Consider the following 13237-nt stretch of genomic DNA (forward strand, 5'->3'; position numbering starts at 1 on the left):
TATCTATAGTTTTAGCCTACACAGATGACTTGATCGACATTACATTTGGTCAGCGAGATTCTGCCTTCCTAATCAGAGACAATCAAAGCCTTAAATATGATTCATCAATACGTTTTGCATCAGCGAGCAACTTGGATCGTTATGAGATCGATGCATCGCTAGGATTTTTGCACAGTTCTTTAACTGTCTTGGGTAATAAGCTGATCAAAAATTCAAAATTTCATGTGACTGTACATAGTTTTGATACGGAGATAAGCGAAGAAACAAAAACGTTGCACTTTCTGTGTCATGCGAGCTACCTTGGTAAAGTCAGTGAATTAGGATTCGAATCGGGCAATATGTGTTGCATTATATCAATAAATGTTTCGTACTTTAAGGAGCTGACATCTTGTGTCTTAGTTATCGACCACGTTAGTGAAAACTGGATATGCCATGCATCAATTCAACTTCCACAAGCTCTTTGGAAGCAGAATCAGTCGCCAGAAGTTACTCTTGCATATACGTCAACGGATTTTATTTCAAATTCGGACAACAAACAACAACATGATAATAATGATAATTTTAAGTTCTGTCACTTGTCACTGAATCATGCCAAGCTATCATTTGTTTCTATTCCGTCAGTTAGCATTGCACATACGGTCCCAGATGCTATTCGTGAATTAGGAAGAAGTTTATTGTTACAGATTCCGAGGAGGGAATTAAAAACAAATGAGGAATTTTTGGTAACTGTTCGTCTGAAACGTTCTGACGATGTGTCGGATTTTACTTTGAGGTATGTAAAGTTCAGAAAGCCTGTTTTTGACGTTTCTGTTAGTTTTAGTAGGTGTGTATACGCAATAACTTACTACATATAATTATTTACAAAGAAAAATCTTGGCTAAACACTAATTTGGAAACACAGTGAATGCTACTAGATATAGCTATTCAGCACATAGGTTTATGTCGTGAAGTTTTGAAAATATTTTCTTCTCTTCTAATGCGGATTATTTGATCCGACCAAATTATAAATAGAACAATTATTTATAGATATAGAAACACCACAGCTACTTTGTTTTTTAAAATTATGTAACGGTTGTGATTAAGAAAAGAAGAACTTAATTCCCGGTATTAAAACCACCTTCTGTCATAACACTGTAAATGTTTAGCAAAAAAACTTTGAACACTTTGAACTTAAAGAGTTATTACCCCATCGTGTCTTATTCTACTTTCAAATAGATATGGACTGAAAATGAAGTGTCTATATTGGTTTTAAGAACAACTGTACACACAAGAAGTTTTCGAGATATTTTGTGAGCTGTTACTTATTAAAGTACTTTGATTAAATTTGATAAGTGGTTGTTTAAATTTACTATTTTAGTTGCTTGAGTTTCTCAAAAAATCTAAACATTTGTGTCATTTTTCACTTGAAATATTACGTAAACAAGAAGTTTTAGTAATTTCCTCATCAATACTTTATTTTGCAAGCTTATATTTTTATACTAAAATGGTCCCACAATTCTGCAAATACTCCATCATTAGTAATGCTTTATCATAGTCACAAAAGTTTGAAAGACTTGAACTACTACCACATTATAATCGAACTACCAGGAAATGCAAAAGCCTAGCTCATATTTTCATGACATTGTGATTCTAAATGAGATTTCAAGAAACCTTTGGAGCGACCATTGGTGATAACAAAACTCTTCAAACAGCTTTTCTTATTTATTTTCTTAGGCATTTACACTGAGTAAAATGAAATAAAGATAGCTGAAAGAATGTTGATAAATTTATTTTTATTTAAAGCCTGGGGTACATTTGCCTGCCAAAAATGAATATCAAAACATATACACTGATACCACATCTTTCCTAGCCTTTGGTACCTAAATGTTCCTTAAATGACAAAATATGTAGTCAACATCAGCCCTGTGTTAGTATAGTCTTTAAAAATGTCGCAGGTATTCATAGTTCGACAACTCTTTTGTCCTTGACACTTTTATATTTGGGCGATGCCAAATGCAATCAAACCAGGAGTCAGAAATGATGAGCTTAAATATATATTTAGAAAGTCATCGATGTGTTGAGAAGCGTTTGATTTCAGCTTGATAGCTGAGAGGAATCACAGCGAGACGTGCCCATATATGATATGTTGCGGATGCGTGACCGCTCACTTTCGGCTAGGGTGTGTAAAGTAAGATTGATAAGGTCAGCATCAATGTCGAAGACGTACATAATTGGTTATTTCGAGGTTTATTTGCAGGAACACTTTCAAGACTAACACATCAATAAAAGGTCAACCTAGAATCTTCTACATTTCCTCAATAAGATTGAAAAATTAGTTGGTCTTAGGATGGAGTAAACTTCAAGGATACCGTTCCTATTTGACAAAAAATATATGTACTCAATGTAGGAATAATTTATAGACCAAAAATATCAGTAGACAATCTAAGAGTTTCCTATGTTCACAAATGCGATGTTTTAAACGAATTTATTATTTTAGTAGGGATGAACTAATAGTTGGTGTCCTCTGGACAAAAATAGTTTTCCATTCGTACAGGATAGTCAGGTTAAACATTTAACTAACCAATATTTGGTATAAAATTTGCTTTTAAGATGATCATCTCTCTCAACCCTGAGGATTATAAGGCTTTAGAAATTAGAGAAGCTATTCATCGCATATTTATTTGAAACTATGACCTACAATTATCATGATGTAACATCTACATAGTAAAAATGATCGGACACTTTCGGCAGATTTTACCAAATAGAGCCATTAAAATGTAACATCGTGCTCTCAAAAGTTAAAAAAACTGTATACCGTGAGTTTTAATGTAACAACGACAAATGTTTTAAACGTAAAGCTTATAAAAAATTTAAAACATACTTTAACTTTAGTTAATTATGTAATAATATCGAAGGAATTAGACTTGTTTATAACACTTAAAAATGCCGAAAATAGTTAGGTCAGGTGTTGGTTTCGTTAAATTAATTTTGCTTTACATTAAGGCTTTATTTATTCAGGTGCTCCCATAGAGATCTATGGTACAGTAACCGCATGTATTTATTTAGAAGGCAGATTACAATCGTACACTTTCTGTTATGATGCACATACACTAATTTAAATTTGGGGTGGAGGCAAAAGTAATTCTGTGTGATTAGAAAACAACTTGCAATTCTCTTCCGCTGACTAATTAGGTCAAATCCAAACCTTGAAAGTTCTTTCTCTGTGTTTTACTGGATATACGTAGTAAACTCTCAAAATCTCCTTGTGACATGAATCAATTCATTAGCTTAAAGTTTTACCGTCACCTAACTTTCTAACATCTATCCTATGAAAATTACCTAAATATTTTTTGTTATGATCGTCTACACCAAAAATCTAAGTCTCAGGAATAATGTTTATCAAGCCGTTTGCAACACTTCTTTGACGAGATTTTGTTATTTCGCACTTCTATTAGAAAAAATAGATTAAGACTTTGGTCCCCGTAAGTACGAATATCTTTTAAACTGCGGGAGAAACATCTGGAACAGTTAGGCTTAGTTATATAGTCTGATGTTATCGCACTGAAATGCCTGAGCTACTATGAAGTAGCTTAATTATTAAATATTTAGAGTCCACGGAGACAGCTGATCGAATAGCTTCAAACTTGAACAATTTAGGAGGTAATTTAACTAAACTTTATCCATTTTCAGCTTTAAAGAATTCTATTTCTAACTGAATCAAACATTAATGTTAACTGATCAATCCTAAACAAACCCAATGATTTTACAGTATAACTGAAGTACAACTGATTTTCAGTTATAAGTTTGCTTTAGTCAGTGATGTCAAAATATAACCCTGATGTTTAGGGCATATACATAAAAAAAGTGTTTGTTTTGTTCATTAGGCTTTGAACACTTTCATCATCACAAAAGATACAGTACTACATCAACCAAAGTTGTATCAAATAAAAGAATGTAATGTTATTATTTTCATAGTTGAAATCATGAGTCAATTTAAGCTAAACCACCATGGAAAACCTGGAAGAACTGGACGGCCATTTCTTCCTATTATGGTACTCCTCAGCAGTGCGCATCCACGATCCCGCCTCACGAGATTCGAACCCAGGACCTACCAGTTTCACGCCAGAGCACTTAACCTCTAGAATCATTGAGCCAGCATCCAACGGTGTTAATGTCTAACTTCAACCGATCCACGAAATTGGGCAACCGTTCACCAATTGTCTCCAGTGAGTTGATATCTCTACAACAGACTTGGTTGAGGTGGTGTAATATTATAGTATTATGAATAATATATTAAACAGTCAGAGGTTGTTTCATTGTTAACACAATTTAAATGTACAATTTAACAATGTTCAATGTTTAATTTTAATTTCATCATAATTATATTTAAGTCTTTAATTGTAAAGTAACATAAAATTATAAGCAGAGATGTATAGTGACTGGCAGTGGAATCCAGGACGCGCGTTTCGTCCTATCTTGGACTCGTCAGCTGGATGTACCTCCATCTCAGAGTTGATGTTCACTCTGGGACTCAAACCCAGTCCTTAAAATCAATGAGAAGATTCAAACAAACAATACCAAGTGAATAACAGAAAATTAGTTTCACTATAAAATTCTCAGTTATTAAGACTTAGTGATCGTCTTTTTCAAAATATTGAGAAACGATTGTTTTCGAAAGACAAAAAGAAAAGTTTCTTCCATTATATTTCAGGCATAAAGTGTTATTTTAAATCAGTGGGACTTATTAACTTCTATGGATAGAATTTTATTACATCTCTTCATATGTAGAATGCATTTTGACTAAAACAAATGTTTAAAATTTTAATTTTGCAGGGGTTTGTGTTTTTCTTGTTGTTGGTGTTAATAACAGTATTTGGTCAATAATTGTTGATATATTTGCACCCCTTACAAATAAATTTCATGCATGTTGCATAACATGGTGACTATCTGGAATCAGTTATTGAGTAGATAACCCGAGAGATATTGAGTTTGATTTTCATGGTGAATATTAGCACTGGGATGTAGATATGTCCAACTGGTGAGTTTTGAATATAATGGGATTAGAAGGCTGGATGTCACTGCTAGTCACACTTCAACTTTACGAAAAAAATTGTCACTTAATGACAATATCAAAATAATCTTTTCAGGATACACATATATCAATAGATACAGATCAGTTGCCATCCTTAGCATCAATAACATGAAAATAAGGACCCCTGTAGAAAAAATTCATACCCATCGTACATACTAGAACAAAATCAGATTAGACATAATTTGGAAAAATTAAGAATGAGAATTCAGTTCCCAGCAGTTTGAAAATACTACTTTAATAAAAGCTAGAAGTAGAATTCAGGATGCGCGGTTCGTCCGATTTAGGACTTATCAAAAGGATATACCCGCATCTCAGAGTTAATGTTCACTGCAGAACGGATCAATTGCAGTCCTTGATATCAATGGGTAAATTCAAACAACCAATATAATGATGAATACTGACTTCATTTTGTTCAATGAAACCATATTTTATGGACAATTTAATGCTATGTGCAAAAGACGAGCTCGTAAACCGTGCAGCAAATTTGATGGAATATCGTAAATAACCTTAAAAGCTTTATTTAGTTCAACTGGATTACCTATGTCCATCAAGTGGGCGAGAATAAAACTCTTAATCGCCTTTACCTATCCTTTGTTCAACCACGACGGATGGTGTTCTGTTATCTTAACATTTTAAAATAAATAAATTCACTAGTTTCTATTATAGTCACAACATGAGTTCCTTCTTTATATTATAAACATATTATTGTATTCCTTTTGTTTAGACTAGACATGAATTCAGATAATCTTTGTATAACCAATATTGTGTTATCACATTCAACTATAAAATATATTGTTTTCTTTAAAAAGAAAAACAAACATAGAAACTTCTGTTAATCGCCTAAATTTGAAAATAAAAACAATATTTCTTACTTGTTTATTTGATTTTATCTAACAAGGTATCCTACTCAACCGACACAAAAATTGGATGTAGACTGGTTGAGGTTAGACATTAACACTGTTGGATGCCGGTCGGCCCAGTGGTCTATTGGTTAAGTGCTCTGGCGCAAGACTGTAAGGTCCTGGGTTCGAGTCCCGCGAGGCGGGGTCGTGGATACGCACTGCTAAGGAGTCCCATAATAGGACGAAACAGCCGTTCAGTGCTTCCAGGTTTTCCATGGTGGTCTAGCTTCAATTGACTCATGATCTTAACTACATAAAATTGGATGTTTACTTGTTTTGTTCAAACTATGACCAACAAAATTGTCGAGATAATCTACTAATACAAATATATGTGTAACGAATTTTGTTTTGTTCAACTAATCAACAATTCAAATGATTAATGAATAAGTTATTCTAATGCTTTAAAAAATATTATTCTCTTCCTTATGAGATGATATTCATGTTATCATTATGGATTCCCTGAAGAGAGGAAAAATAACGACCACGGGATCCTAACTCTGATCTATCATTATTATGCTTTCTAAGTGACTTAAATTGGTTAATTTTAAATAGATTAGGGATAAGAAGAGAGAACTACGAGAAATAGTCATGTGTTTCATGGTTACAATGGTTCTGTTTAGCAGATATTAGTATGTGCCTCCAAATGCCCTGGTACAGCCTAGAGTGGGGAGAATCCGCTCTCCCTCTCCAAATGCTCTCACATGACCACGCGTATACAGCCTCTACCAGCGAAGTCCTACTCACTGCATTCTCGTGGCATTATTGTTGTTTACGAAGCTGAGAGGACGAAAAGCGAATATCCGGCGCTTTAACCGGGTTGGTGGACACGGCGAGTCTACCTAGGGGAGTTGGAAAACCACGATTCCAAACCAATGGTGCACATGGGCTCCAGTATCCTAAGGAAACAAGTCGAGTATGAACCGATCGTTGGTCACCGGCTATTATGGGACTGCATCTCCTCACGATGTTCCACTGCCTTGTGGACTAGACCTTTAGGTCAAAAGGTTCCGGGTGTGGTCCCCTAAGAAAACCACCTGCTTCAGTATGGGCACCTGGGTAGTATAACAGCCCTCATACAAATAAAATGAAATTTTTGTGGCGCATATATATCTGGTGCTTTTTTGTACCAATATTTATGTGTTTAAATAAATAAATAAATGTTATTATATACCTCAAACTACCAAACAATAAGGAGCACTTAACTTTTCGTAACTGTTCGCTTGTATTACATTTGAGCTAATTCATTGCCTTGTTATCTATCGCTTTCAGTGGTTATATCTAAGTGGGAAATAATAGAAATCAGAATTATATCCATAATAAACTATTGGTCATAATTTTGAAGCTTAAATTTTAGTCATTGAATTATTTTAGCCATATTTCATGAAATTATTCATTTATATTTTGACAAAAATTAGAATGAATCTTTATCAGTTGATGAACTGAACTTCTATTAACAAGTTAATGTATACTAATTAAATGTAGTAATGATGGATAGTAACTAGCAATGGAATCCTGGTCGCGCGTTCAGTCCTATTTGGGACTCGTCAACTGGATGTACCATCATCTCAAAGTTGATGTCCACTTTAGGACTCGAACCCAGTACCTCTCGCTTCAAACGCCATCGCTTTATCCACTCAGCTACTGAGTCCTGATAGCCACTTGCTTGTGCAATGGGGTGAAGTTTAAATTCACTTAGTATTGTTTATTTGAATCTTTCCATTGATGCAGGTGCATCCAGCTGACGAGTCTCCAATAGGACGAAACGCGCGTCATGGATTCCACTTCTAGCCACCATCCATATTTGCTTACAATGCCTGTGAATTAAGGCTATATCGAGACAATACGCACATATGCCAATAAGAGACTGATCAATTGCAGTCCTAAAAACATCAATTGGAAGATTCAAACAAACAATACTAAGTGAATTTATATGTAGTAATGTTGTTATCCTTTCAATCATTTTTTTTCCATTTACACTATCCCACGTCTCATTTCAGTAATCTATAAAGTTACTGGTTTAATTATCCTATAGAATACACTTGAATAGTTTGGTAAAATGTATTCTATTGAGTTTTCTGTAAACAATCAGTGAATATTTTGATTGTTTGACATGGATTACACTTTTTTATGCACCATACTAATAATCTGTTTGTTTGAGAAACTATTTTGACAGCTGAATCATAATACTTCTTATTAGATGATTGTAGATCATATAATAATAATCATAATGATAGTAATAACTGAAAATATCCTTCCTTGTTATTCCGTTGGTTGATTCATATTGACAGTGATGTTTGTAAGAAAGGAATAGAATGTGAATCAATGATAGGCAAAGAAAATAAAAGATCTTGCCAATGCATATATGAACAAACGTGAATAACCATTGTAGATTGTAGTTAAAAGCAACCTAAAACATATTTATCAGTCCAAAATGGTACACCTCATTACCATAGCAACTTACTCACTTACTTATGCCTGTTACTCTCAGTCGAGCATAGGCCGCCGACCAGCATTCTCCAGCCCACTCTGTCCTCGGCCATCTTTTCTAGTTCTATCCATTTTTGTTCACTCTTCTCATGTCTGTCTCCATTTCTCGGCGTAATGTGTTCTTTGGTCTTCCTCTTCTCAGTTGGCCTTCAGGACTCCATGTGAGGGCTTGTCTTGTGACGAAGTTGGGTGGCTTCCTCAATGTGTGTCCTATCCACTTCCACCGCTTCTTCCTGATCTCCTCTTCCACTGAATGGAATCTGGTTTGTTGTCTCCCACAGTAGAATGTTGCTGATAGTGTCTGGCCAACGGATCCGAAGTATCTTGCGTAGACAATTGTTAATAAACACCTATATCTTCTGGATGACGGCTTTCGTAGTTTTCCACGTCTCCGTCCCATACAGTAGAACTCTCTTGACATTTTTATTGAAAATTCTGACATTAGTTTTGGTTGACAATTGTTTTGAGTTCCAGGTGTTCTTCATTTGTAAATATGCTGCTCTTGCTTTGCCGATCCTCGCCCTCACATCTGCATCTGATCCACCGTGTTCATCAAATTACCATAGCAAGGTGAATATTAAAATAATAGAAGTCGAAGTAACGATGGTTTTAAAAATATAGATACAGAGATGATTGGTGGAGAAAGAATTAATTTGTGAGACGTAAAGTGTAAGATAATTTTAAAATTCAATACCTAACGGAAAAAAAAATTGAATGTAACCGTATAACGGTGATGGATTCTCAGACATTCTACTCAGTTTCTTTAACCATCGATTACAGAAATCGCGAAGACCACAACCCAGTAGTCTGTACCTGCCAAATGACTTTATGAACTGGATCAAAATCTTGGTTTACTTACTTACGCATGTTACCCCTCATGGAGGAGCATAGGCAGCTCACCAGCACTCTCCATCCAACTCTGTCCTTCGCAATCCTTTCCACTTCTTGCCAGTTGCTATTCATCCTTTTCATGTCTGCTTCTAATTCCCGACGTAATGTGTTCTTAGGCCTTCCTCTTCTCCGTTTCCCTTCAGGATTCCAAGTTAACGCTTGACTCATGATGCAGTTTTGTGATTTCCACAATGTATGTCCTACTCACTCCCACTGTCTTTTCTTAATTACCGCTTCAGTTGAAAGTTGGTTTATTCTCTCCCACAGTAGTCTGTTGCTGAATGTATCCGGTCAACAGATATTGAGCATCTTGTGTGGACGACTGTCTATAAATACGTGTACATTTTTGATGATGGTTTTAGTAGTTTTCTGAGTTTCAGCTCCGTACAGTAGAACTGTCTCGGTGTTGGTATTGAAGATTGTAACTTTGATATTGGTTAACAGTTGTTTTGAGTTCCATATATTCTTCAGCTGCAGGAATTCGGCTCTTGCTTTTACGTCTGCATCAGATCCTCCATATTCATCTATGATGAAGTTGACTAGGTACATGAAAAATTCCATATCTTAAAGAGTTTCTCCATTAAGTGTGATTGGTTTGGTGCTCGTTGTGTTGTATTTGAGGATCTTGTTTTTTCCCTAATGTATACCGGTGACTAATGCTGTAGAGGCTTCTGCCACATCAGTTGTCTTGACCTTCATTTGTTGGTGTGTATGGGATAGATGGACTAGGTCATCTGTGAAGTCCAAAATTCTTGTTGATCCCGAGCTGTCCATTGCATTCGGTGCTTCCTCTCAGATGTCGAGGTATTCGTGCTTTTTTAATCCCTTTCCAATTGTCCTCCATAGCAGTGCACTCTTCTCTGAGTAGATCTTGTAAGGCTTGAACCCATTTTTTGAAAGCTATCTTTAATTTGTCGAGTTTGTTAGTATATCGAGGGAAGGCTGTATTAAACCTTTGTAATACTGTTTCCCCCAGTTGTCCATTGCTTGTTTAGCTTCAGTTTCATCTTGACCACAATCAAGTGGTGATCTGAAGCTATAGTATGTCTATAGTATGACTATAGTATGTCATTAGTCCATGAAATAATTAACTGTTAAAATGAATTATATAGCATGGTGTTGGATTCTTTCTTGGCTGAAATCTTAAAGATAATCATGATCTACATTCGGAAAAAATAGACAATAGGATCCAAAACTCATCATGATGTTGCAAAATTTATTGATCTTTTATTTATCAATAATTATTGAACATAGTATTGTTCCATGCCTTTCATCCCTAAATTTCGTTCATCCTTCTTATACTAAATTCTGTCTGTTTAATTTTCCCTTTACTGATGACAAAATTACATAAATCCCTTTCATTCCCATCCTCTTTGTATGTGGTAAATAACAATGACATTTGTTCTCAAATTTTTTTAAGCTGTTTATGTCATATATGCCTGTTTCATTTTAAGTTTACTTCAATACACATTGTAAACTAGAGAAATAAATAGATTGAGTAAAACACACCCTGACCACGTTCATCTTGTTTGAACTACATAGTGATAAGGGGTAGGATAAAAAAACAAATTCCATATGATTTGAGTCCTATCAGATTGATTTGGATTTATCTTAAATAAAAACATTGATGTTGACTAGAGAACGTAGGTCCTGAATTCTTTTGCTCATTACTTATTATCATTATTATTATTAGCTTTATTCAATATTATATTTTTGGTACAATATAGAATTCTCAGCACAAAGTACTTCAACAAGTTTCCATTTCTTACTTCTTCATCCTTCCTGACGATAAATATTGAGTGATCACCAGTTAGAAGTTAGCAGTCCAGTCAATCGACATCTGAATAATGTACATTCTTCTCGCTGCATATTGTCAGCAACCACGATATCTCTGATTAGGCCTTCTGTAACCTTTACAGCGAAAGGTTTTACACTTTTCAGAAACACACCTGAATAGGTTATGCGATTAATAGTCATAATGATGTATTAAAACAAACGAAATTTGACAACTTGTTGAAATATCTAGATGACAGGCACAGGTAGCCCAGATGTCCAAACAGGCCGCCAACGACTATGATTTAAAATAGACAATGAAAAAGTTTCCGAACCTCTATAAAAGAAGTCTATATGACACCAGAGACTGGATGGTTTAGTTTTGAATGAACCAATGATAGGTTATAGAAAATTTTGATATCTGGTTGGCTTTTTTTCTCCTACTTGACTGATATTATTTGAATCGTTTCGAAACGTTTTACTTACTGGTTTTGTGATATGAAATTGGTTTCTTGGTATTGACTAAATATACATTGAGTCCTTAATACATTTCGTTTGAGTAACTCTCTCTTGTGATGACTCAACAAGATCAAGTATTACTTACTTACGCCTATTACTCCCAGTCGAGCATAGGCCGCCGACCAGCATTCTCCAGCCCACTCTGTCCTCGGCCATCTTTTCTAGTTCTATCCATTTTTGTTCACTCTTCTCATGTCTGTCTCCATTTCTCGGCGTAATGTGTTCTTTGGTCTTCCTCTTCTCAGTTGGCCTTCAGGACTCCATGTGAGGGCTTGTCTTGTGACGAAGTTGGGTGGCTTCCTCAATGTGTGTCCTATCCACTTCCACCGCTTCTTCCTGATCTCCTCTTCCACTGAATGGAATCTGGTTTGTTGTCTCCCACAGTAGAATGTTGCTGATAGTGTCTGGCCAACGGATCCGAAGTATCTTGCGTAGACAATTGTTAATAAACACTTGTATCTTCTAGATAATGGCTTTTTTAGTTCTCCAAGTTTCCACCCCATACAGTAGAACTGTCTTCACATTTGTATTGGAAATTGTGATCTTGGTGTTGGTTGACAATTATTTTGAGTCCCAGATGTTCTTCATTTGTAAATATGCTGCTCTTGCTTTGCCGATCCTCACCCTCACATCTGCATCTGATCCACCATGTTCATCAATGGATCAAGTATATTGTAGTCGGTTTACTTACGCTTCCTGAAAAACTCATATTTACTTTATAAGTAAGATACTTAAGATACACTAGAGAATATGAATTGATATTTCTATGTTCACTATCGATTTTCATTAGGTCTTATTATCAACTAGATAAAAATAAAACAGAAAAGGTATATCCCGTAGTTTTGTTGTTTTAATTTGGTGGCGACGTTAAATTCTCAGAACTTATTTGGCAAATGGCCTATTTTTGTAATTTTATTTTGAAAATTTGGATTTCTTTGTTTTCGTGCCAAAAGCGCTCTTTTCACCTTCGAGTCGTATTTTCCACTTGTAAAATATATTGACGCTAGTGATCCGTTGTATCTTTTAGTGTGCTATTTTGTAATGCTGCCCAAGGACAATTTTATGCTGTATATATACGTTTGATTTTTTCCCCTTACGATTGCTGTGCTTCTGGCTTCTAAGGAACATATTATACCCGCTTCCAAATTGAACTTCTTACTCTAGTTAGCTGGGTCTAGGACGCGTCAGAATAGCTAGCTTATTGGTCTCTGGTCACAAGTCTTTGTTCCGTTCGCTAACTAGTGAATTTGAGATGCTTCAGATATAACATAAATAAGTTGTTTTACAGAATCTATAAACATAAAATTAAGACAGTTATTGGACTAGAATAATGGTTGATAACTACAGTACTCTGACTTATTGCTTTCATCTTATAAATTGGAAGTTCTTTGAATCAATCCAACGTATAAACATCTCATTAATGATTTACAAACTAAGATAAAAAAAAGCAATCTGTCATTATGTATTCTAGTTTTTTTTTATTTTTCACTTTCTGTCAACTCAACTATCCTTCAGTTCAATAATCTCCCCAAAAACAAACTATTTCATATATATTATATTCTAAATATGAATTGTTATTCTTGAGTTTCTAATT

At 35.0% G+C, this 13237-nt stretch overlaps 1 protein-coding gene and 1 non-coding gene across 2 annotated transcripts in view; one reads left to right on the forward strand and one right to left on the reverse strand.

Moving 5' to 3' along the window:
- The window catches only part of Smp_177000 (hypothetical protein), a gene marked incomplete at both ends in the record, with an annotated part of 71028 nt that overhangs the window by 76 nt on the left and 57715 nt on the right, over positions 1-13237 (forward strand). Inside the window, one exon of the mRNA XM_018799773.1 lies at positions 10-772. Within this exon, the coding sequence (XP_018651529.1) occupies positions 10-772 (763 nt within the window). The remainder of the gene's footprint in view (positions 1-9; positions 773-13237) is intronic.
- Positions 7550-7621, reverse strand: Smp_tRNA_00314_Pseudo_TTG.1.1. Its single transcript has one exon. It is a non-coding gene (tRNA).

This window comes from Schistosoma mansoni, chromosome 3, assembly GCF_000237925.1.
Source record: "Schistosoma mansoni strain Puerto Rico chromosome 3, complete genome".
Classification (NCBI taxonomy): Eukaryota; Metazoa; Platyhelminthes; class Trematoda; order Strigeidida; family Schistosomatidae; genus Schistosoma; species Schistosoma mansoni.